At 44.2% G+C, this 26,963-nt stretch overlaps 1 protein-coding gene across 1 annotated transcript in view; it reads right to left on the reverse strand.

The window, feature by feature from the left end:
• RAD54L (RAD54 like) overlaps positions 1–26,963 on the reverse strand; it is a 112,562-nt gene that overhangs the window by 23,581 nt on the left and 62,018 nt on the right. The window contains exons 10-14 of the mRNA XM_069232758.1: positions 24,548–24,674; positions 15,426–15,500; positions 11,332–11,462; positions 10,528–10,638; positions 4,601–4,724 (exon numbers count right to left, since the gene is read on the reverse strand). Of these exons, the coding sequence (XP_069088859.1) occupies positions 4,601–4,724; positions 10,528–10,638; positions 11,332–11,462; positions 15,426–15,500; positions 24,548–24,674 (568 nt within the window). The remainder of the gene's footprint in view (positions 1–4,600; positions 4,725–10,527; positions 10,639–11,331; positions 11,463–15,425; positions 15,501–24,547; positions 24,675–26,963) is intronic.

The following is a 26,963-nucleotide window of genomic DNA, read 5'->3' on the forward strand; positions in this document are numbered from 1 at the left end:
CCACCCTGATCCACGGTGCGAAATCCTGGGCACAGGCCAAGAAGCACGAACCACCGATCTTGCTCCCCTACTCTGCCTACTTTGATTGTTTCTTGGAGACCTCCTTGGCTGTCATGGATGTCTCTTGCAGAAAGCCAAATTGAATTTGCCATCAAACCAGTGCTGCATGTATCTTACATCGCTTTTACGGAGAGTTCATACCTCAGACATTTCAAGAAATTGGGTTACACGTGGCAGCGAATGGGAGGGATGAGGTGGAATGGGACAGGGTGTCCAAAGCGAGTCAGTGTTTGAGGATCAGTAGTATTTGACACCAGGGGGGATGGGGCATAGGAGGCAGTGCAGTATGCCGAAAAAGTGTGTATAAGCAATTTATATGTTAACATACAATATATATTGGACAGATCCCAAAGAAAGAAAACCCCCTACCCCCTCCACAAGAAAAAAAAGAAAGATCGTAATATAATAGTAACTATTCAGATCCCCAAGTTGAAAAAGTTCAAGGAACAGGAGAAGGGATGTGACTGTTGCCGAAAGAGTATGGGCCAGTCCTGTTTATGAACCGGTTTAATTGGAGTGGTTTAAGGGTATAGTAATGAAACATAGCACTGTTCTTGGAAGCGCAGCTTAAAGCATTGCTAGCATAGGAGTGTAAGGGGAAGGGTGCTGCGTAACAAATAATCAACCATACAGGTCACTATCTAAAGTCCAATAGGTAATCCCCGATTCGAAATTAACTAATAATTGGCCACAATCTTTAGCACAGAAGCTGCAGCCCACAGGTTCAGAAAGTCAAATGATATCCCGAACTGAATGTGCTGTAAACACCAGAGGTGTGATAGAGTCAGGGGCTAGGCCCTGTGATTGTAGTTAGTTGTTGGAAGCATTAGTTTTGGAGGACAGTAGCCGCAGCATTGCCAAAAGATCTTGTAGAGAAGCTGCCACGACTACCACCACTAGGAAGTTATATTTTATGAAAGCCACCATTGCGCTATCAAATTTTTCCTACTAAACTCGCTAATAAACCTCTGAATGAAAGTTAACTATTTACAAGGCTAAATGCGTGTTGACAGCTCTGTATGAGGTGGGAGTTTGGGGCTACAGCACGTCCAATTGGTAGAGAATGCCTTTTTCAGGAATCTCCCCATAGTCCCCAAGAGTTGTCCCTCCTTTGTTTGTTATTATGAACTTGGGGCTCCTTTTATACCTGACAGAATCCAGCCAATTCTTTTATGCTATAAGATTTGGCCTTGTGGCAACAATTTATTAAATCACAAGGTTATTAATGATTGAAAATGTCTGCACCCCTACAAATTCGCTGGTTGAATTTTACTAAACAAACTTGTTTGGGTTTTAGATATTGCAAATACTTTGGATGTTCCAACATATTACAGTGCATTAGTAGACAGGAACTAGAAAGGCATTTTTATCTTTGAGGATCACAGATGGGTTACCTATGATATACAACTAACAAATGTGTACATAATTGTCACCACAAGTTTGTTCTGACACATTTAAGACTTAACACTTCGTCTGACAACATTGCACACAACAAATGATTGGTCTGAAATTTAAGGAATTTATCTACTCAAAGCACTATGCCTATTCTGTTTTTGTATACTTTATAAGGATTTGAGGAAAGGTTTTAAACTGTCTAGTTTACGAGATTTAAAATTTAAACAATTTCGCCCTGCCTTTCTGTTTTTACAATCACCACCCATCCTATCAATTTGCTGTACAATATCAAGATATTTAGGGTGTGTGATACAGCGTGGGAACTCCTTGGACATTCTGAATGATCTGGCATTGTTGAGCTGAATCTCTATGTATTGCACAATTTGCACTACATAGTAGCATAGTACAAATGTTAGCTGCTCTTTTCTTTTTAAACTTTTTCTTTCAACTTACCTATGTATATCTGTACTTAATCACAATGTGCTACAACGTTTTATTTTTGCAAGCTTTTATGATTTTTAATATGAAAATCAAATAAAGCGGATTTGGATTCTGGATAGCTCTCTAAACAGGGGGCAAGGAACAGAGGAGCATGGTCGCTGGGTCCTCTGTCAAGGATCTCCACCCAGTCCCACACAACTCTTCTGGTTGTCTAAAGAAATGTGACAGTTGACCATCAGAAATCAGAAGTTTAAGGCCCAAATCACAGAGTTTTTTTTTGACCTGGGTAAAGGATGCCCGTTGACACTGGACCACTAAGGTTTAGTCTGAGAAGAACATCACTTTGTCGTTACTGCACCCCTCTAAGATGGTATTGTGATCTCTGTAGTTTAGAATCCGAGCCATTATGAGTCTGTGGGTCACCCTGGGGCTAGCAGGGATGCCGCGCTGGGACTCTGTGTGCTTACTCTATTACAAAATGGGGGACAGCAGATTGGGGTAGATGTCAGTCACCAGCCAAGTCTCGAAAAAAAATTTGGGTCCCTTAGTGTTCTCGGGTATCCCTAATATTCAATACTGTTGCAGCACAATCGCTTTTCAGCATCTTCAAGTCTGTTTATGGCTGTACGTAACTGTTACAGGACCAGTTGCATCTGCTTAGGGGTCTGTGTGCGAGGTCAGAGTTTCGTAATCACTGTAGTGTTGGCATTCATTTTTTTTTTAGCCAACTTAAAATGTTAGTTTTCACATAAAATAGCGAAATGGGCAGGTCCTAGCTGGAGGACTGGCCCTTTAGGGGATTTGGGGTTCAATTCCATGTGACCACACTGTGGTGGGCCACGCACCACTGAGTGTGGGGTCGCTGAAGAGATGTTCATCGGAGGCTAGCATTTATCCTTTGATCTGCCTATATCAAGAGTGAAATGGTAGCAAGTCAAAAGCAAGTGTGTAGTAGTGGGCCCGGAACGAAGAGAAAACGGGTTGGATCAAGGACCACGTTAGCCAAGATCGGCTTCTGGTGGGGAGGCAAATATGGGAGTACAGGCAGCCTAACACTGGCTTCAGCAGCTATGGGCCTGTGGGTGATTGCCAGGTTATGATGGAGGGTAGAATGGAGGGGACTATCTGGAGGGGGAGCCTCTTGTTTTGAGCCAGCCATGCCCCCCCCCCCCCCAAAAGGACAACCAGCGATGCGGTGACAGGAAGGGGCATACTGAAAGGTATACATTTACCCGCCGCTCTTCGCACCCAGCAGGACCACAGGAGGGGCCGGTAAATGGGTGTCTAATCAGTGGAAGCCAGGCAGGCTTCCCAGTCTTGTCAAATTACGGGCAGACTGTCGCCATCCCAATGCAGAGTGGGGGGCTCCAAGGCCAAAGGGACCAGAACTGCTGCGCCAATCCCCGGAGGCCCGAGATGAGGGTAGGTCTCTGGTGTTGCTCCTCCGTGCTGAAGAGTCAAAGGGACCAGCATCACCAGCAAGGGCAGTGGATCGGTGGGCCCAGCCCTGGCCGCTAGTTCCGCAGGTGTCCCCCTAGTGGTCAGGGCTGTGGGCGTCACTTCGAGCCCCCGATGCCTGATGGGGACAGAGGCCACCCTCAGAGGAGCGGCACCAGCAGGTGACCCCCTGAGACTGAAGGGTCGGCAGGCCCTCCTCGGCCATCAGTGAACGGGTGCTAGCAGCCCACACCGTCATGCAACTGGAGGTGGCCGTGGCAGGCCCGGATGTCCAAGGGCCTGGGCACGGACAAGTGGTGGGCAAGGAAGCTATCCGGGCTGGAGAACGGGCCACGACACAGACCGCCAAGTACAGCGGGAGCCCCAATCGGGCAGTGGCTCTTGGCCATTCCCAGTCAGCACCCACTGCAGCAGCCAACAGTAGGCTGCAGGCCAAGGCAGGTCCAACCGGCATTGAGCTGCGGAGGGACCTGACAGTCTCCAGTGATAGTTCTCCCCGTCTGGCGGTGCTCCCAGGGTGCAAAGATAATGAAATACCAGGCTCCTACATGGATAAAAGGTCAGGGAGGCTCGGGATCCCGGAGATCCTTTGCAGTGCAGACGCCATGCTCGGCAGTGAGACCACGCCCACAACAAAACCACTTATCTGTACTTCACATTTTTTCTGCATTACACTTCTACCTCAGAATCTGCTGCAGCCTCTGCGATGTACCTGAAGCTCTTGTTCAGTTGCACCTGATGTGCTCATTCTGCACCATCCAATCATTATACTGAACATGCACTGCTTACATTTGTTCCTTTCATTGTGCTGAAACTCTTTTTTTTGTGTTTTTAAAGCTGTAGTTCTGCTGCATCTCCACCTCTTACTCTGCGTACATACAGCATTCATTCTGATGCACCCACTCCTCTCATCAGCTGCATCTTCTTTTCTTCTCCTTCTTACTGTCTTACCTTTCTCCTACACTTTCCATTCTGCTGCACCTTTCGGCTCACACATCAATGCAACCATCGACTCATTTTTGCATTTACCCACTAACCCAACCACACACATTAGCTCAGCAATCAAAGAAGCACTTTCATTTAAAAAGGCAGACCTATTGTTTCTGCATGGGGTTTGATGTAGTGCCCATCAAAGGGAACAAATAGATCGAACTTAAATTATGACATTCTATGGTAATTTAATGGCTGCTTGAAAGAAAAGAGGTATTACTTTGAAATGTGACATTCTGAAACACGTATGTCCTACCTCCTTGTCCTACAGAGTTTCTCAAACAGGTCCAACGTCTGGGTATAGTTCGATACCAGTACAACTTTATCATTACTGCTGCTTCTGGTAAGTGCCAGAATGTAATCCAAAACCAACATCTTCCCTGAAAGCACAAATAAAAACAAATGAACAATAAGCAGCGTTGGCATCTGGGCTCCAAAACAAATCTTCACAGATACATTACTCTCTGATTGAATACCACAGGGGTGAAAAGGCAAGCATTATGGCTTGACAGTGACCCAAATAAATAATGAAACCTCATAAAAAGCTGAAACATTTAGTAAAACCATTAAATGCAATGATGCTGAAAGTTACTTACATTAGTGTTCTCTGAACACGTTTTTAGCAAGCAATACTTTGCTGTGCAGCCTATTGCTCTGTTCAATACATAAATGCTGTATCACTGATGGCCAGCATCATTTTTTGCTTGGGCCAGTAACACACACGTTTGTAATTCTTAGTCTAGAAGGTCGTGTACACACACACACACACACACACACACACACACACACACACACACACACACACACACACACACACCTTTGAATACAAAAATGAGCAGACACACACACACACACACACACCTTTGAATACAAAAATGAGCGGACACTGACTGACTCTAAACCACCCTCCAAGACACTAATGTCATAGGTGAAGAATAGATCACAAGCAATTCTTCAAATATTCATAGAATGTGCCGATATCCTTCAGACAGATCAACAATATTTACAATTTGAATAATCAGTCATTCTTCACCTACATAGAAGAACACATAAATAAGTTGTTTGATACAGATAAATGGTGGGGAGAGGCTGGCAAGCACCAGATGCCCGTTTTTAACAAAAGTCGTGCCTATCTTTGGTATGAAAATTATGAGAAATTAAAATGTAACACAATACTCGTGGATAACATAGGAAAGACGGGCTGGCCTAGTGAACTGGAATAAGGAATCGCATACGATTCAATAATGAAATGCACAGGAATGATAAACAACAACGTAATACGTTCTACATTAAAACTACAAAAACATGACAATCTTAGGCCCTGCTTGCTAAAATTGCAATCCCCTCTTCTGTGGGAATGTGAAAGCTCATTAGAATCAGATCTTCACCTTTCATCAATGCTTGACTAGTCTGAATATCTACCCTAACCAAAAGATCAAACTGTTTTTGTTAAGAGAAGCTAACTAAAGATCAAAAACTGAATTTTATTTTAAAAGTGTTTGATCAGAGCCAGAGACTGACTAGATTCCACACTGCCGAACAATGAGCTAGCAAATGCTTTACTGATTAACTGTGTGATTTTAACAAAAACAAGAATGCCTTTCTCCAGGGTTAGCATTAATTAGATGTTATGATTGAAAGCCCTTATGCCAGTAGTAATGAGCCGGAGTACTGATCAATCAAGTACAGTGCTCTGATCACAAAACTGCTTACTTCATCGATCTTAAATTGTTCCACCAAACCCTATGGAGATAAGGAAAGTAAACTTCAAATGCCATCCTTACAAATAAACCTTTCACATACTAAGTTCCTATGTCCATGATTTCCTTCACTCAATATCTGATGACACCCCAAGCAGAAACATTCAAACAACCAGACACATGAGAGACAAAACACTTAAAATAAATCATGATGGGGCATCAATGGTTGTCTGATGACCACAAGCTTGGAATCCTTGAGCTGGGGGAGCGGAGCTTGGCCCCAACTAAGATGGCCGGCTCAAGTGAACGCTCCAGGGTTGTCTGGGACCCTTCTGCGGTTAATGTGGTCACGAGTGCTGCATTGATCCATATCCCAGGGCATGCCGTTAGGAGGAGTCTGGCACCAGTAGATGGCCTCGGATCCGCTCTTTGGCAGAGGTGAGCGCTCATGGCAGCATCGGCTCAGCCTTACCACAAACGGCCATCTACACCTCTGGAGCACATTCGGCCTATATCAATGTCCTCAGCCGCACTGCACGCTGTTGCATTGAGGCACAGCTGGCTCTTTCCTGTCAGGCATGGCCCATCCTGCCTCGGGATCCCCCTGCAATCATTGCTATGCTACATTCGATCCACCACCGACCTTCCTGAACAAGGCCCATACTTTAATCGGCTTATACCAATGTTCTTCCCATGCTACAGTAGGCCTGGGTTTACACGCATCTTCTTGGCCTTTACACAGTGTCTGGTGGGACTGGAGCATAAGGGGCACCACCCTTCTAGCCTGCTTATACATCCTCACACGAGATTCTTAACGGAAGGCGCATTTTTCTTTGGCATCTCAGTATATTATTCTGATTGCCCCCTGGTATTAACCATGTATTTCCCTGCTTTTGAACCTACGTGCTCACCTGTATGGCGCTTTCAGGCCTCCTGTCTGTGTGGTTGGCCACACAGTCTAGTTGGGTCTTTGCACAGTCCCCTGGGACTGTAAGGGTTAATGGTAAGTCCTGCTCTTGGCAATTCAGCACTGAGTGTGCTCCCATCGACCCTGCACAGTGCACATATGGTCCCACCTATACAGGGTAACAATCTGATCCGACCTGTATGCCTTCTGCCCTGGGCCCACTGTTCTTCTGGATGTCAAAGGAAAAACCAACCCGCCAGCTCTTATTTACCAACGTGGTAACCAGTAAGGCTAAACATTCCACACAACCAATGTCACCTTAGAGACTATCATGAGAGAACTTTCAGACATCAAGTTGACCATGGACTCAATACACACGGATATTAACACCACAGCTACCGCACTTAAATCTCTTTGGGCCGACCTTACCCACTTCAGCTCACAACCTGATGCCACGGCACAAACGGTTGAGGCCATGGAATGCCTTCCTAATGTTTTGGAAACCAATCCCTATGTTGGCAGTCAAGTGTGGCATCTGTGCAGAAAGCTGACCGAGGATTGAAGACTGCAGGTGAACAAACAATATCTAGTTTCCTGGTATCGGGGAAGAGGTTGAAGTGACGGATGTAGAATGATTCTTAGTTACTGTTAGATTTGGCATCTTTGGCGTGTTCTCCCCTAACTTTTTGCCTGTTTCCCTGGTTGTTGATGTGTGCTGGACTCAGTTTGTGCTGTTTTTGTTACTCTGGGCACTTTACCAGTGCTATCCAGTGCTAAAGTGCAAGTGCTTCTACGTAAAATGTATGTGTAATTGGATTTCCATGATTGGCATATTTGATTTACTGGTAAGTCCCTTGTTCAGTGCACTAGAGGTGCCCAGGGCCCGTAAATCAAATGTTACTAGTGGGCCTGCAGCACTGGTTGTGCCACCCACATTAGTAGCCCTGTAAACAGTGTCTGTGTGTGCAGATTTCAACTGCCAATTAGACTTGGCAAGTGTACCCACTTGCCAGGCCTAAGCCTTCCCTTATATGTAAGACACCCCTAAGGTAGGTCCTAGGTAGCCCCACGAGCAGGGTGCAGTGTATGTTTAAGGTAGGACATATACTAATGTGTTTTATATGTCCTGACCGTGAAATACTGCCAAATTCGTTTTTCACTGTTGCAAGGCCTCTCTCTCTCTCATAGGTTAACATGGGGGCTGCCTTAAAAAATGATTAAAATGTAGATTCCCTTTGGGAGCAGATAGACATGTGGAGTTTGGGGTCTCTGAAATCACAATTTAAAAATACATCTTTTAGTAAAGTTGGTTTTGAGATTGTGTGTTTGAAAATGCCACTTTTAGAAAGTGGGCATTTTCTTGCTTAAACCATTCTGTGACTCTGCCTGTTTGTGGATTCCCTGTCTGGGTTAGTTTGACAGGTGGGCTGTTTGCATCTCTCTGTAGACAGTGACACAAAGGGAGCTGGGGTGTAGCCTGCATATCCTGATGAGCCATCAGTGCTAGGAGGGAGGGGAGGAGTGGTCATTACACTCGAAAGGGCTGTGCCTGCCCTCACACAATGCAGTCTCCAACCCCCTGGTGTGTGTCTGGGGCCTGGCCTGGGCAAGGCAGTAAGATTTCACAAACAAGAGAGACTTTCCTTTGCAGTAGACCTACTTCAAAGGCAGAACTGGGTATAAGAAGGGCACCCAAACCCCTGAAAATTAGATCACTTCTGGACATCAAGTGGAACCTCTGCCTGGAGAAGAGCTGAAGAGCTGAGTAGACGTGCTGCCCTGCCTGTGACTGTGCTTTGTGGAGCTATCCTGCAGTTGCTGCTTCTGCCTGTTCAAGGGGACAAAGTCTGGACTTACTTGTGCATTTCTGCTTGTGATGAAATCTTCAAGGGCTTGTCCTGAGCTTGCCTCCTGTTGTTGAAGTCTCAGGGCCATCAAAGACTTCTCCTCCCAGCACCTGGACTCTCTGCTGAGACTCCTGCCCTGCCAAGTGGTGTCCTTTCCAGTTCCTGGGGCCTTGGAAGGTGAAGCTTGCAGACCAAGCCTGAAAATCCATGCACAGACCGCTGTGAGGGGAAAATGCGGATGTACCTTCTGAGACATGGCTGAAAAACAATTTGCCGCCGGCTTCGCGGCTGAAATCAACGCTCCACCTGCATTGCGGCTGGAAGATCGACGCAGCTGAAGAAATGACGCGCAACACCCGCTGACGGAGGCTGATAACGTCGCAACACACATAGCGCTGTTTTGCTGATACCTTGCAGCAGGATTTTTGACGCAAACCTTGGTGGGCACGGAAAAACGATGCAAAGCCTGCCCGACCAGAGTGCCTGCCCGGATCGACGCATCGCTCTCCTGCGGAGAGGAAAAACGACGCATGCCGACCTGACTGGAGGAGAAACGACGCACTATATTGCTTGCGGATGAGAAATTGACGCATCGCTAGCTTTTTCAGACGCACACTCGACTGTGATTGTTTTTTTGACACTACCCAGGTACTTTTCAACACTAACAGTATTTTTACTGTTTACAAAAGAATTTAAGACTCTTTCTTGCTTTTAATTCATAACTTGACTTGTGTATTGTGGATTTTTGTCGTTTTAGTCTTGTTTTGTTTAGATAAATATTTTCAATTTTTCTAAACCTGTGTTGTGCCATTTTGTAGTGTTTTCACTGAGTTATTGTGTGTGTTGGTACAAATACTTTACACCTAGACTCTGAAGTTATGCCTGCCTGCTTGTGCCAAGCTACCAAGGGGGTGAACGGGGGTTAACTGCGGGTGATTCTCCTTTACCCTGACTAGAGTGAGGGTCCTTGCTTGGACCGGGGGTAACCTGACTGCAAACCGAAGACCCCATTTCTAACACTTGCATTCATCTTGGAACTTACTGGCCTTATGTTTACTCCACCATTAGAGTTCCAACGGTCCCAAAGGATCCGCACCAGAGGGGATACACGATAATACTCTTAGGCAACTTATTGCCTGTTTTCCTTTGCACCAGCAGGCGGCCCGACAACTAATCACTACAGCTAAACATCATAATGGACCATTTATACAAAGATGCCAGAAGCTACATCACGGCTGACTTCTCCCACAACAGGGTGGTGAGAAGGAAAAAGTTCTTGGCACTCCGGCCAACCCTTCCACAATTTAACATTTGCGATAGCCTTTGGAACTGGTCACCAATAAAAATACAGTGAGTGCGAGGACCCAGACAATCTTGAAAATTTTTATCCTCCCTGCCTGGAACTGAAATGGATACCTCACACTGGATAGCACTAGGCAGAATGCTTATCTGCTCTAGATCGTACCCATGGACATTCCTCACTTATTTGCTGGAACCACACATTGAGAACGATGTTAACGCACCTTTCATGTGTATGAGGAGATACCTCCATGAATAATAGACAATTAGTAATGCACAAGAGCTCCTTCCTTGTTAGGCCGACCTAATATATTAGGGTACCTTTTGTATATTTCTGTCCAGTACTAGTGTACATATTTCTGTCCAGTACTAGTGTACAATCATTCACTCTGGAATCATAGAAATAAAATTCTTGCAGGATGTTCAGTACCTGAGAGTTGTGGCTCCACAGATTTGGTGCTGTATCCGGGTGGAAATAAATTCACTGCTCCTTCAAATCCTTCCTCCTCCTCAACACACTTCTCATATATGAGACCTGGGTCTAGAATAGGAAACAAAAAGCACAAAAGAAATCGGGCATCTGCATTAATGTGCAGATGCTGTGGAAAAACAGCAGCTTGTAAAAGCAGAAACCGAGCCTTAAGCATACAACATGCCAATGCTTAACTTGCAATATTACTTTAGAACACGCCAGAATGAAATTCAAAACTTGACAGCATGTAACTACTCATCCATAGAGTCCACGGCAAGAAATAGGAGGTTGAATATTTTACAGATAATCAACTAACGTTATTGATAATGATTCTCTGGTACTTTGAAGAGCAATTATATAGGTTTCCCAGAAGTAGTCACAAGTAGATGTTAATGCCTATTTACTGTAGTCAATCTGGAGGGGCTGTGCAAACACTGAACCATGCAGGGGGCTTCATCTCAAACAGACCACTGCAGTAGACAGTAGAGGTCATGTTTATGATTTGTAGGTAACACAGAGAAAGATAGGAGCTTGTGCATTCAGCACATTTTGGAAGCTCTAGGAGATCAGCTGAAGATCACACGTTTCAGTTTTAAACATTTATCTTCTTTAAGCCCTGTCCCTCAATAGCTGGACCTGTAAAATGAAATAGATTCTGCAAAACGATGGAAAAGGCAACGGTTTGACAGTGTCCAGTCTTCGATAACATTACAAACAGGTACAGGCCTCAACGCACGACAGGCAATCTTAAGCTATACTCACGGTTGCAAAGCTTTTTCAGTGATGTTATGGATGACAATGAAGACACGCTTATCTTCCCCTCGTTGAGCTCTTCCGCTGGCGTGGCTTGTTTCAAAAACCGCCTGTACAGCTCGGTCTGCAGAGGGGTGAGCCTGGGGCAAGTCAACATTCCAGTGATAAAGGTGTGACAGTATACATAAGAACGTTCATCTTCAGATCAATGAATACATGTACCTTCTTCCCAAAGGTTGGCATGGCCCTTCATAGAAACAAACCGATATTTATCTAAAAGCGTGGCATTGCCTTGCATATAAACAAAGCGATATTTATCTATCTGCAGGTATTGTTTTAGTTACATTTTTATTAACCAAAACATAGCCCAAATTATCATGGCTGTGGGACAACTGACATTATTGCAGGACGGTCTGTGAGAGATCAGAAAAAGTAGACAAATATTTTGAGTCGTAGGCATGCACAAAGCATACAGCCAAGGAGGCCAAATAACAGGGGGGAGTTGTAATAGGTACATCAATGGTTCCTGAAAGAATATTCATCTCAAACATAGCAGTAATAATTCTACTGTAGGGGTTTGATGTACTGTGTAGGAAAACAGAGCATAGTATGTGGAAAGGGATAGGCTACAAAGGGAGGGGTAAGGAATGGGAGGGAGAAGGTGAGCAGGAAGTTAGGTTTGGATAAGAAAACGTATGTAGAATTGTAGGAAATGATAAGACAAGTGGCCAAGTCGAAGGAAAGGTAGAGTGGGCTCCTCTGGGACATTTTCAGTAGAACCACCAACTTGAAGCAGAAATTATTTCCTGTGCTTCAAAAATCTTTTCTGTTTTCATGATGGGTCCTATAGGAGGTCACCAATATTCTTATATTCTCAAATTGCAGATCCTGAGATCGATCAACACATGGTCCATGACTCAGTTTGTTAATGGAGTTAAATGACTCTCTAGAAGTTGTTACTCATAATTCTGTGTTTATGGAACTCTTCTCAGGATAAAAGAAAGATACAGTAACACTTTCAATAACAATAACTGACTAATACTGTGTTTTTATATAGTGAAATGTTTTTTGTGAGGGGGTGGGGTTTCAGGAGACAAGCGCAAAGAGGGTTGGGAAGTGGAACTGATGGAGAAGTAAAAACAAAAACAAATAAAAATCAAACCTGCGCCTCACACTGATGTCAGACTGGCTGTAAAACTTTATGGAAATGGAAGAATACTTAACATGCAGACATTTCTACACTATTTTAAAGTTGGCCCTGGGTTTTGGGAAATAATCATTGGGAATATTGTTTCCTCCAGCCATGTCTGCAAGACACAGGCAATAACTTCTGAGACTATGCCGAATATCCTAATTCATTACCACCTTAGTAATTACAGTACGGGCTCCGAGGAGGAAAACAATTACTCACAGCTTAATTACCGGACCCATCTTTGCTTCATGGGCCTCTTTGGACTGAGGCAGTCAATAACATAACGGAAAGCATAGGACTTTTCTGACAGGCTCCATCAAAAGTTATCAATACCCAGTTTTACAATAAATAAAACATTTCCATCTTCTGTGAATTATTCCTCATCTTTCACTCCTCTTCTATTCTATCTTGCTCACCTTTGCCATTCCATGCTCCCACTCAATATCTCCATTTACAAGTATCTACCTATTCTAGCCACAACTTTTCATCCTCGTGCCCTCCCTTTGAATCTTTTTTGTTTTATCATGATGGAAATGAAATTTCATTGAGTCTCTTTTGATTCTCTTTATATAGATGGATATAAATGCCCAATCCTAGCTTCACAGATGCATTGGCGGCAGACTTCAACTGAACAGCCATGTCTGATTATCACATCACAAAATGTCTGATAGCCTTAGACTCATACACTGTGCGCTGGTGCGAGCAGGGACAGCACACGTTCCCGTGACTAGACAGACTCCAAATCAGAATGACGATCTACTCCAAACCTTAAAAGGTGGTCTCAACCCGATCACTAAGTGCTCTGCAATTGGTCCAAACCGACCAGCTCCCGCAGTTAATCACAAGCACTGCCACGGTACCCGCCCCCTCCCCGCCCACTTCCCCTGGCCCGAAGTGACTCTTTGTTCCCGTCTCCTCGCGCTGGCCACAATTCCGCGCCGTCCAAGGGCGCAACAATTGGCCTGGCCCTCGCCGGGTACTCTGCCTACCCGTGGGAACACCTCTGCTCCTTAAAGCGGCTAAGCTGGGCCCCGAGAAGAACATTGACGTTTCCCTTTGGAAATTTCCGGAGGAGTGCTAAGCTGTACTCGAGTGCCCCTGATTTTTAAGTGGAGTGCGCTGCACGCAACATATTCAGTACACTGCTGTTTCCTGCTTTATTTGTATTTTGTTGCCTCTCGGCAGGTGAGGCTTAATAATGGTGATTTTGGGTTTTGAACATCCGGGGATGGGAGCTGCTCCTTGGAGAGTGATAGGAGTGCACTCTGTCCGGCCTCTTTCACTGAACATTTTGCGTTCCCTTACTTAACCTCCCCTACCAGGGTGATCAGTCTGGTAGTTTAAGGGAAGGGTGGACAGGCCTTCCTGTGGAGACTTCCTTGTTTGGGCAGAGGAAAAGCTTTAGGGCAAAACCTCTCCCCTGAGGTTCCACTGCATTTCTTTCAAAACCATCCCACTTTTTGTCAGTCCCACTGCATGGCTGTATACCATGCCTAGGGATGGCTCCTATGGTGGACTCCTCAGAGCAAATACTGAGGCTATTTGTATGCCAACAATTCTCAATGGTCCCTCCTCTGCCTCTAGGTGGACTAGTCAGACCATTCAGAAGAGCTGGTTGTATTACCGCGTGAGAGCAAATAAAATGGCTGGTTCTATTCTCCTCATTTCCTGGAGCTTCTCCACAGTTTCTCCTGCGAATGCTCTTCAACCCATGCAGCACTGCTGGTTGTACAGCGCCCATTTCGATTATCATTAGTTGTATGCGGGTTGCTCCTCTACCACCCATATACTATGAATGGCTGTACTACACATTTCTATATATTGCTCCTCTTCAGACTCCACAGAGAATACACTATGAATGGGTGCATAATGCGACTCCTCTACCGCTCCTGCGTGGATGCTACAGAACATACTATGGCTGCTCGCATTACCGGTGCTACCTGCCATTCATACTTAGACTCTGCAGAAGAAATACTATCCGTGGTTTTATAATCTCCCATTTCGATGAACTGCTCTTGATGCTCTTAGGTGGAGTCCTCAGAACAAATACGGTGGCTGATCATGTGACGGTTGCATCTTCCGTCCATGGTGGACCCATCGGAGGACAACTGTAGCTGGTTTTATAATGCCCATTCCTACTGGTTGCTCCTCTGATGCTCCGGTGTGCCTTCCTGAACACATACTATAGTCGGTGAAGTATTTCACAATACAACTGTTACAACCAGCACTCCTAGGCACACTTCTAGGCTTTAAACTGTATAAAGCCAACCTCTACAAAGGTGGGGATCCTATGTTTTGACGGTGTCTAGTCTCATCCTCTTCCACAACAACATGTAGGCATAGCTACAAACTTGCTGCCACACGTTTGGAGTAATTTTTGCAGTACACACAACTCCAATAGTCTTCCCGCATAGGCACTGAGAAAAGTGTTAGCCATACCAACTCTAGCACTTAATACTTAATCATCCTTACAAACTTGAGCACTTAATGCTTAATCACCCTTACAAACTCTAGCACTTAATGCTTAATCATCCTTACCAACTCGAGCACTTCATGCTTATTCGTCCTTATAAACTCTAGCACTTAATGCTTAATCATCCTACCTCCTACTCTGGTTTCCCTTCAAATTCACAGATAGGTGCTGCAACAAAAGTTGAGAAGAACACACTTTGGGTCCTCATGCACATAATCAACACACTACCCACAAAGGCCCCACGACCGACAGAAGCAGACTCTTGCATCAATAACACTCTAGTGGAATAGCATGATACCATCTTGTAAATGTGCTTCGGCATTACATACTGTCCATGAATTACCCTATGCATGTAATTATGATATAATAAAGTGAAATGCGTATCGCAGAGGAAATTGATAATAAAAAATAAGAAATACTGGTTCAGTTATACTCTACCTGCAACACACCACCTGCTCAATTTTCACAGGTAAGTATTTAGAGAGAATATCCGATGTTCGCCGAATCAGACATCTGGAATAATATAAACAGGAACAAATAAATACTTTATACAACACAATGTATTTATCCATTTTGTAATGCGTCCCAACAAAATCATTCAAGCACTTTCGTAGAACCTTTTGTAACTAGAAAAAAAAGTCTGGAAAGTTTCAAAGATTTTTTACTTCTCAACTCATGGAGGTTTTTTTTTGTAAAACTTTCTAATCTTCAAAAACACGTAGCAAAAACCATCTGGAAAAGGTAGTTGCAAGAATGAAACATTCTACTGTAAAATATGTTTTCCCTAGATAAGTCTCTCAAGGGGCGCCAAGTTGGGAATGTTTGAATGATCATAAAACTCAATGCCAACTTAAAAGGAAGAAATTAAACATTAGCCCACATGTCAAGCACAAACAGCAGTTTAAATAGCATGAGTTTAGACAAACAGCTTAAAAGGAAGAAACTAGCATAAAGCTCATCAAACTGCATTCTCTAAACGACTCCTTGGATTCAAACCTCCTTACTTCATTCAAGTTTTTTAAATAATATTTTTATTATGAAAATTTTGCAGCAACAAAACAAACAAGAGCATATGCCTTATTAAAGGAATACAGTACCACAGGATCCATAACATTTCCATAATCGGTTGCGTGCATGAACATCTCCAGCATTGGAATACAAAGCATTGACCAGATAGTGGCCCTCAATGCGAAAAAAGGAAAACCCCACATTGACAATCCGACACGCTGGGCAAGATGTGTAAGCAGTTTCGTGAAGACAAGAAGCTGCCACCAGGAATATGGTTGTTTAGTGACTTGCACCCTCCCCAGAAGGTTTGTCCGCAGTTAGAGGACTATCTGTCCTCCTGCTGATGCTAGCAATAAATGGCTCCCATATGTCTAGTGGGTGGGATCGAGGCAGCATTAGCTCCCAATCATCAGCGAGTTGTTCCTGGCAGTAAGACACATCCGCTAGCCACACCTTTATGGTGGGGGCTGGTTTCCTACCCCAGTGCATGGCCACTGTACCCTCTGCTAGGAAAACAACATAGCAGTGAGTTTCGGTCTGGGGATGCTGTGTCTTTAACGTAGCCCAGCAATCTGGGCAAAGGGGTCTGTAGTAGTATTGAATCCGTAAACTGGTGAATAATATCATACTTCTGCCCAGTAGCGTGTCACTGGGGGACACTGCCATGCAAGGTGAAGGAAGATGGCTTGTGGAGCGTTGCATCGTATGCATCTAATAACAGCGGAAAGACCCATTTTAAAAAGTTGCGCTGGAGTGCGATATAGGCGGAGGGGGTATTTAAAGTGTATGAAACGCGGCCTATAATTTGGCAAAAGCATTGTCACTTGATTGCAGCAGTAAGTCCACAGATCTTCCATCGGGGGGGAGTCTAGGTCTTCACTCCAAGCTTCCCGTGTTTTTGGGATGATAATTGGAGCGCGAGTCTGCATGTGGTTATACAGTCTGGTGATCAATTTTCAGGAGGGGAGCAAGAGGGGTGAATATGTGCACCGGTGCTGAAAGGGATGGTGGAGGGTTCGGGAATGTGCTGTGCATTGCCCGACACGTGGCTTGTAGCTGAAAATCTAAGAGGGTATCTTAAAAGTTGTGTGCATGGTGTGTCATTGAAAGGCGGCAAGGATTGACCATCTGAGTATAGGTCCGAGAGTACAGTGGATGGAGGAGATGTGGGGTTGTGGGCCAGACAGGGCATGCAAAAGAGACAGGCCAGCACATTTATGCACACCCTCCCAGGCCCATCGTACACACTCGACGGTGTCAATTTCTCCTCTGGGTGTCTTGTGTGGGGGTGAAAAGAAAGGTCGACAGAGGCCAGGGGAAGGTGCAATGGATCCAATAGTGGAGGAAGTGAGCTTGGGCACATAATGCATATAGTACCATGTGTGGGGCCCAAAGTCCACCTTGTGACTGCAGTAGTGTGAGGGTTTCATAAGACACCCTTTGCTGTTTCCTGGCGCAGGATATTGGTATCAGGTTACACTTTAACCTCTTGAAAAATTGGGTGGTCAGCAGAAGCGGTATATTCATGAAGAGGTATAGTAGTTTGAGAAGTATGATCATTGTAGCTATCGTGATGTGGACCGCTATAGTCAGTGGCAGTTGGGACAAATAGCTATTCTGTCCTCAAGCAGAAGTCTAAAGTGCGACCATAACTAGCACGCCTAATCTCTTGTAGACCTCTATGGCGCCAAATACCTAAATATCTTATTGGGTTTCTCGATCATGTTAGTGGTTTTTCACATCTGAAAGATAATGTGGAATCTGTGAGCGGAAAGAGTGTATTTAGACCAACTTACAGTGATGCCGGAGTAGCCGCCAAATCGCACAACTTTGCGGGTAAGCGCATTTAGGTTTTCCCTGGTGTTAGTAATGGGGTATTTGGTGGACAGTCAGGTTACCCCCTCTGTCCAAGCAAGGACCCTCACTCTAGTCTGGGTAAAAGAGAATCACCTTCAGCTAACCCCTGCTTATCCCCTTGCTAGCTTGGCACGAGCAGTAGGCTTAACTTCAGAGTGCTAGGTGTAAAGTATTTGTACCAACACACACAGTAACTTAATGAAAACACTACAAAATGACAACACGGGTTTAGAAAAATAGAAATAGTTATCTAACCAAAACAACAAAAATCCACAATACACAAGTTATCACAAAAAAATGCATAAAGAGTCTTCATGTAACTTTAAACACAATGCTAACGCTGTTAGCGTGAAAACGTACCTTGGGTGCGTCAAAAATAACCCAGCACAGGAGAGTGTGCGTCAAAAAGGGCTTGTGATGCGTCAATTTCACTCACTCATGAGACCTTGCATTGTTTCTCCTTTAGTTGGGCCGGTGTGCGTCGCTTCTTCTCTCCGCAGGAGAGTGATGTGTCAATCCGGTCAGCACTCTCGGGTCCGGACAGCCCTTGCGTTGTTTCTACATGCCCAGAGGTGTTTGCGTCAGAAATTCAGCCGCACAGCGGTCTGAAAACCACGGGGCGCGGGCTGCGATCTCACCAGCCTCCGTCAGCGATGCTACGCATCGTTTCCCCAGCTCCGGGCATCGATCTTCTGGTCGTGTTGCGGGCGAGCGTCGATTTTCAGCTGCAAAGCCGGCGACGCATTGATTTTTCAGCCGCAGATAGGGGTCACGTCGATCTTTTCCCCTCACGTCGGTCGGTGCGTGGATTTCTCACTCATGGGCTGCCAGCTTCTCCTTTCAGGGTCCCAGGAACTGGATGGGCACCACTTGGCAATGTAGGAGTCTCTCCAGAGACTCCAGGTGCTGGCAGAGAGAAGTCTTTGCTGTCCGTGAGACTTCAAACACAAGAGGCAAGCTCTAAATCAAACCCTTGGAGAGTTCTTCACAAGAAGGAAGGCAACATTAAGTCCAGTCTTTGTCCTCTAGCATAGGAAGAAGCAGCAACTGCAGGATAGCTCCACAAAGCACACTCACAGGCACGGCAGCTCTTCTTCATCGGCTCTTCAGCTCTTCAGCTCTTCTCCAGGCAGAGGTTCCTCTTGGTTTCCAGAAGTGTTCTAAAGTCTGTGGTTTTGGGTGCCCTTCTTATACCCATTTTTCCCTTTGAAGTAGGCCTACTTCAAAGAAAATTCTCTCTTGTTTGTGAAATCCTGTCTTGCCCAGGCCAGGCCCCAGACACTCACCGGGGGTTAGAGACTGCATTGTGTGAGGGCAGGCACAGCCCTTTCAGGTGTGAGTGACCACTCCTCCTCTCCCTCCTAGCACAGATGACTCATCAGGATATGCAGGCTACACCCCAGCTCCCTTTGTGTCACTGTCTAGTGAGAGGTGCAACCAGCCCAACTGCCAAACTGACCCACACAGGGAATCCATAAACAGGCAGAGTCACAGAAATGGTTTAAGCAAGAAAATGCTCACTTTCTAAAAGTGGCATTTTCAAACACACAATCTTAAAATCAACTTTGCTAAAAGATGCATTTTTAAATTGTGAGCTCAGAGGCCCCAAACTCCACGTCTATCCGCTCTCAAAGGGAATCTACACTTTCATCATATTTAAAGGTAGCCCCCACGTTAACCTATGAGAGGGACAGGCCTTGCAACAGTGAAAAACGAATTTAGCAATATTTCACTGTCAGGACATATAAAACACATTACTATATGTCCCACCTTAACCATGCACTGCACCCTGCCCTTGGGGCTACCTAGGGCCTAACTTAGGTGTTCCTTACATGTAAGAAAAGGGATGGTTGAGGCCTGGCAAGTGGGTACACTGCCAAGTCGAATATACATTTAAAAACTGCACACACAGACACTGCAGTGGCAGGTTTGAGAAATGATTACAGAGCTATTTATGTGAGTGGCACAACCAGTGCTGCAGGCCCACTAGTAGCATTTGGTTTACAGGCCCGGGGCACCTCTAGTGCTCTTTACTAGGGACTTACTAGTAAATCAAATACGCCAATCATGGATAAACCAATTACATACACATTTTGTATAGGAACACTTGCAATTTACCACTGGTTAGCAGTGGTAAAGTGCCCATGGTAACAAAAACAGAGTCCAGCACACATCAAAAACCTGGGAAACAGAGGCAAAAAGTTAAGGGAGACAACGCCAAGGATGAAAAGTCTGCGATTACATACATATAGAGTGATGTCATCCGCATACATTGAAACCACAAGACCTCTGGAGCTAAAGCTTATGCCTCGGTTAGTGTGGTGCTGGCGAAGTCTCGCAGCCAATGGCTCCATGGCAAAAGCAAAAAATATTGGAGATAATGGGTATCCCTGCCGTGTGCCACAAGTGACGGGGATCAGGTGTGAGAGGAGCCCATTTAAGCGTACCTGAGCAGTTGGGAGGGTGTGTAGGTGTCTAATTTGCTTTATAAATTGTGTACTCCTTCCAATACGTGCAATTCTAGGGAATCAAATGTCTTGATGGCATCAAGCAAGGCTGCTAGCACTGATATGTGAGGAGCGAGGTGGTGCATTACGGCAAGCATAGTGCGGAGATTATGTGAGGTGGATCACTCAAGCACAATTGGTCTGGTCGAACAATCGGCATTAGTAAGGGGGTCAAACAATTCGCCAGCACTTTGGCATATGTCATATTATGAACATATTAAGTGAAATAAGTCTATAGGAGTCACAGTGCTCGGCCGGCTTGTCCAGCTTGAGTAGAGTGATAATGTCAGCTTCTCTCAGTGTGGGAGGTAACATCCTAGTGGCCAAGGATTCTTGGTACATCGCTAACAAATGAGGGGCATGGAGGTTACCGAACTCTTTATAAAAAGCTAAGGTCAGACCGTCCAGATCTGGGGCTTTATCTCTCAGGATGCCATTCATGTACTTGTATCCATACCTGTATGATCTCGTCCACTGTTATGGGTGCGTCTAAGTACTCTTGGTGTGTGGGGTCTAACCATATCAGTTTTATGGTGTCAAAGTAGGCGGTTAACTCAGCTGGGTCTGGTGTAGCTGTTTGTCGCTATAGATTAAAATAGAAGACCGACGTCACTTCTAGAAGTTCTACAGAGGAGGCGACCGGCTGGGAGTTGGAGTCATGAAGTTGTGTTACGTATGTGGATGTGTGTGGTTTACGGCGAATGCCCTTTAGTGTCTTGGTCGGACATTCCACCTCACCAAATCAACAAGCTAGAGTTTCTTTAAGTAAATAATGTGTCTCTCTTGTCGCTTCCTCACAGTATCCTGATATTTTGTTGCAGATTCTGGTCAAGAGAGGCCCTTTGATTGGAAGTAGTCCAATTCTTGCATATAGATCTTGTGCTCTAGTTTGGACAGTGTGGAGCAGATGCCCTTGAGAACTTCAGATTGCGGAGCTATTCAGGCCCCTCGGATCACCACTTTGAATCCTATAGTGTGGAAGGAGATTGGACTGAGCCCTCGTTATATTCAAAGTATTCTATTGTGGCTGATCAGATACCCTCACGGAATGTCACGTCCCGTGCTCCCGGTGGCAGCCTCTACGTGAATACCCTTGGTGAGGTCTGTGAAATTTGTCTTGTTAACTTGACTGGTGCGTGGTCTGAAATGTATGCGGGAAATGTGTTACTTCTGTGACTCAAGTGTAAGCGTCTCTCAACAACAGCACGAAGCCTATACGAGACCAGGCATTCTGTTGTGCCGAGAGGCATGTGCCTTCACGGGATGTCTCTCTCCATATGTCTAGGAGACACCTGTCGAGCCTGGGGGTGTACTTCCTCTTAGCTTAACTGTGAATGGGTCCATCTAAAATGTCTGACTTACCAATAGAGCTATACAGTTGCCACTCACCCAGAAGCCGTCCAGTTCCCCCTACTCCACAACCAATGATTCCCTTCAATGCACAGCCCCAGGAAAACAATACTTTAAAACTCAGTCAAGACTGAAGACTGCCTTTGCACTCCTCTGTCCTTATAGGTCCCAGGTGATACAGTTCATATTACCCAGGTCAAAGAATGACTCACCAGTGAACTAGCTTGATAGAATCACCACATCATGCAAGGCATCAGTACTCGTAACCCTTATTAAAAAATACATGTAGACTCAGCAGTAATGGAGAAAGTAGTGGCTCATTACGTCACTTGTGCATCTCCAAGAACCAGGAATTATTTTTAGTGACTTGGCTCACATTTTGTACCACTGGGTGACTGTCTCAGGAAGGTGACAGAAACCACAATTGGGAAACTTTTGGAGGTTAACAGATAGCAACTTCAACACCATTCTCTTTAATTTTCTGACATATTCTACTACGTTACACTTCTATAAGGCATTCACATCACAAACATACTTAGGGGAATCAACGTCCTTTTCTGCTCCTACCTAGAACATGGGCATGTACCTTTAAATGTGTGGTGTACAAGACCAACTCACCCATGTGTCTCAAGCCTAAATCCCAGAGGCAGGGGTGGTTCCTCAGAGAATGCTGGGACACCAGAAAAAGAGGAGCGACGAGCGAGACGGCAGGAGACGGGGATGGGAAGTGGTACATTTTTTATATTCTTATTATTCCCACCTCCTCTCCCCTTGAGATTTGCAGCGGCCGCCGCTGCCCAGAGGATTGCATGGGAAGAGGTGACCTCAAAGTCAGAAACATCCAGATGATAGCCCTGTTACTTGGGCCACAGCTCAAACTCTTTCACTAACCAAACTCTCTGCTTTCTATTCAATCATCAAGTGATTTTCACTGCCTTCACCAAGAACTTCTGATTCTACCTGAAGAGAGCACAGTATGTTCACTTAAGTCAGCAAACTGACTAGGACTTCCAGATAATCTCGGACATCAGAGAAAGAGCATCCCTTCATATGTATAGAACCACATACCACGGACAGGAACAAACCAGATTACTCCAATATTTTTTACTAAACAGACCATAATTGGGCCTAAACAATGATGCAAGGTTAGCCAAGAGCACTATGGAACGTGACTGTGGTCAGTGTCCTTCAAAGAGTGCACACCTTCCGAACAGGTCCAAGAGAACATTTAAACCCCTTTAGCTACACTACAAGAGTACAGAAGGGAAGGTTTAATTTTTTAGATTTGACGTAAAATCAGCCCCACACCATCCCACAGAACAGGAGACTGCCTACTTCTTTTTCCTTGCCAGTTCCCTATTCAAGAATGTGCCGGGTAAGGTAACCTTTTGGCAGGCAAACACAACTCAGTTACCTTTGATCGGAACCAGCTATATACTCCTATCCTAGAACAAGACTCCTAAACTGTCTCCTAACCAGCAAAGGCATCAAATAACCTGTCAGCACGAATCATGGCCATTCATTTATGAAGTAATGAGGAAGTGCATGTGATAAGCGAGCTCACTGGATCCACAGAAAACTCTGCCAGCAAATAAACACAACCCACTAATGGTTTATATGAATGAACAGAGTATTATACATTTAAGTGGGAACAATGTATCAAACAGGCATGGTTTAAGAACCAATCATGTTGTAACAAACGGTCATGAGGCAATAAACAAGTCTGATGTAACAAACTGGCTTGATCTATCAAACAACCATAATGCAATTTCTTTAAGATTTTAACTTCAGTTACTATCATAACTAAGACACAACAGTCAACACTGTAAGCAACAAAGAAACCTGACTCACCTAACAGATGCAAAAAAGGTATGGCACTCTGGGATGGTACAGGCTACTTTTTTGCACAGTTTATGCAGCAGCCAAATCCTGAAAAGGCATTATTTGGATTCAATCTAAAAGGTATGCCTTTTGATAGAACACAAGGCCTTCATTTATCAATGAGGTCATGCTTCATCACATGGTCTGCTGCTCATTCACAGAAGTGTCTTACTTGTCTGAATGGTATCCTGATGGTGGAGCTCTCCCCAAAAAAGTGAAAGGGAATCCAGTAACTCAACAAAAAAATTATCTAGTGGTAGTGCCAATATGCCATTATCGAAGGCTATCCATATAGCCAAAAATAAGTTCTGACAAAATATTACAATCCTCAACGCTACTTCTGAAAAAATATTTGAATGGAGGGACAGATTTGACTGAAGGGACCAATTGTTAGATATAAAGAAAACAACAGGGACAATTACAAGTTCAGAGGATTTCAATGAGGGTAGCAATGGGCTTGCAGAGCAGCACAGGAGTGGGCCCAATGGTTGCTGAACTAAGGAATGAACAAACAGAGGGCAACAAGATAATTGTTTTGGTGCATGGGAAGAAAAAGCTTTCCAAAGAGCTCTCCACTGCAGAGCTGGGAGTAGGTAAATTCAACAACATATGTTGGTGTCATTTAGCTTTTTTTTTTTTACACTTTTTGCTAATTAAGTGTGGCAATAACTTGTGGTGATATCTAGACAAGAAGATGGATGATTTTCCTTTCTGTTCTCTTTTAAATTTCTGCACAAAGCAATTAAAAAATGTTGAACTTTACAAAAAAGTTTCCTGTTTATCTTTTAGCCAGTGTTAGTTGGCTTCCTTACTGTTTCCTCTGAAACTGCAAGAGTTATTTAGAACATCAGTGAGTCCAGCAGGTCTATAGCATCTTGATTATGCCCTCATACCAGCTGCCTAGGCAACAATTAAGAGCTCTGCACAAATAGAAAATCCATTAAAAACAGGCTTTACCTGTTAACTACACTAATTAATTCCTTCAGTTTTTCTTCTCCCTTTAATCGATCACTGGGACTCGCATCAGCATCTCTTCCTTTTAGGATAGGAATCTCAAAGCGTTTTTTAAACTCTTGGGCTGTCCCTAAAGAAAATAAGAAAAATTGACATTAACACTATACAGAGGACACCAAAAGCTATATACATTTCATAGTACAAATTAAGAAAGTTACAAAACATCTATTGGAACTGAATCCACATATGTAAGACTTAAAACACTGCAAATAAAACTAGAACATATGCTCTAAAATATTTGATGTACTCTCACCAAACTTAGTAGAAGGTTATAACTTAAGTAAGAAAGTGTCTTTTTTTTTTTACTTGGTGTAAATCCATTCATCCGTTTGAGAAATTCATAAGGATGTGCTGGGGTGGTCATGAAGGGGGCAAAAAAAAAAGAAAAAAAAAGTACACATGGGCTTTATGAGTCTAGATATGCTTCAGCGGGCTACATTACAAGGAACAAGTCAATTACAGGATTCAGGTTTGTGGTCCCCATTGAAATGCACTGTAGTGATTTTTGAGGTCACAGAAAGGACCACATTTAAATGTGAACAGAATTTAGTCACAATATAAATAATTTGTTGGTGGTACCATAATAATTTTAAGAATTGTGGTGTGTTGTGAGGTTATTTTACCCACTGAAAAATGCTGATCACCTGCTGGGATTTGATGAACCATGTTTGAGAGAAAACAGTTTTCTCTCATGATTTATTCATAGCAGTTATAGAAGGTGCCCCAGAAGCTAAAATGAGAGCACATTTGCTATAAATTCACACAATGGGCCTGATTACGACCGTGGCGGATGGGATACTCCGTCACAAACGTGATGGATATCCCACCCGCCATTTTACAAGTTCCATAGGATATAATCATACTTATAATACGGCTGACGGGAAATGCGCCAGGTTTGTGATGCAGTATCCCATCCGTCAAAGTCATAATAAGGCCCTATATATCCCTCACCCATGTGAGAATAGAGGGACTTTTGGAGTAAAACGAACTTCCAACAGAAGGAGCCTGTCAGTTGATTCCCAGTGTTCTACTGCAGCCTCCCAATGTCCTACTGAAGTACATTGCTAATATTCTGTATTTATTGACAACAGTGTGGCACACCTGAACGTCATCTTGATGAAAGCTAAAATGAGGACACATTTTCAATGAGTTCTCAAATTTATTTCTCATCCACATCAGTAAAACATTCTGACATGGAAACTTAAATTTGTACTCTCAGACGGGAGGCAGTAGGGGCACACAGACAGCCATTGGACAGCAGGATGGACAGGAGAAGCAAACTGACCATGGAAGGAAGGGTGCTATGGGCTATCCACCGGAGAGGGATGGGAGTGGGCCATCCTAATGCTGCCATGGCTGTTAGAGTGTTGGCTGAATAGGATTTAAAAACTCCGGCAATACAATGAAAAGAAAAAAGTAAAAAAAAAAAAAAAAGTTTAAGAGACGTTATAGTTTGGTATAGTAAAATGACCTTCCCCTTCTATTAAAAATATAATATACGTATTTTTATTTATATATTCCCACTGGAAAAAAACAAAAGTTACAGGGAAGTTATTAGTTAGATTCACATATTACCCACACAAAATCATAGAAATTCAGCAGTTATACTTATGTGGCCTAAAGATACTCAACAACACTAGTTCTAGTTTCTTCAGATAAGTAGAACTTTAAGTATAACTGTAACTGATGAATTTCGATGGTTTTGTATGAGAGAAACGTGAGCCTAACTATAACATCCCTATAACTTTTGTTTTTGTTTCAGTGAATTTGCATGTTTTTTTTTTGTTTTTTTTAAATATAAAGTAATACATAATCACCTCATATTGATACAACCACTGGCATGCACAGCTTTTTGTTGTGCGCGGCGGAGGTTGACCTCAGGGCCTGACCTGCAGCTAGGCCCTGTGGCCAACTCCCCCGTATGCACCCAACCCACGTTACGCACAGCCTTTGGCCATGCGCGGCGGGGGGTTTGGTGTGTGAGTGGGTGTATTTTTTTTTTTTTTTTACATTTTTGCTTTGAATCTGCATCCATCGCAAAGTTACACTGGGGGTAGCACTAAGCACACCAGGGGATCCGTGGATCCTTGCGTAGACAAAAAAATAAATATATGGGGCAATATTTTGCCCATGCGGGATCTCTTGGTGTCCTTTGGGGTCATGATAACAGTATCCTGCCCCCCGTATGAGTTTTTACACTTTATTTTTCCCTCCCCTGGCCCAAGCGACAAACAAAATGGCAGAAGCAACGTTGCTGTCTCTTGCAGCCAGCTAATGAGGGCCTTGCTTTTCACCCTGCTCCACGGATCCCCCATGGGTAGCATAATAGTTTTGAGAACTTCGTCAGTGTCAAAAGTTA

This window comes from Pleurodeles waltl, chromosome 4_2 (assembly GCF_031143425.1).
Source record: "Pleurodeles waltl isolate 20211129_DDA chromosome 4_2, aPleWal1.hap1.20221129, whole genome shotgun sequence".
In the NCBI taxonomy this organism is placed as follows: Eukaryota; Metazoa; Chordata; class Amphibia; order Caudata; family Salamandridae; genus Pleurodeles; species Pleurodeles waltl.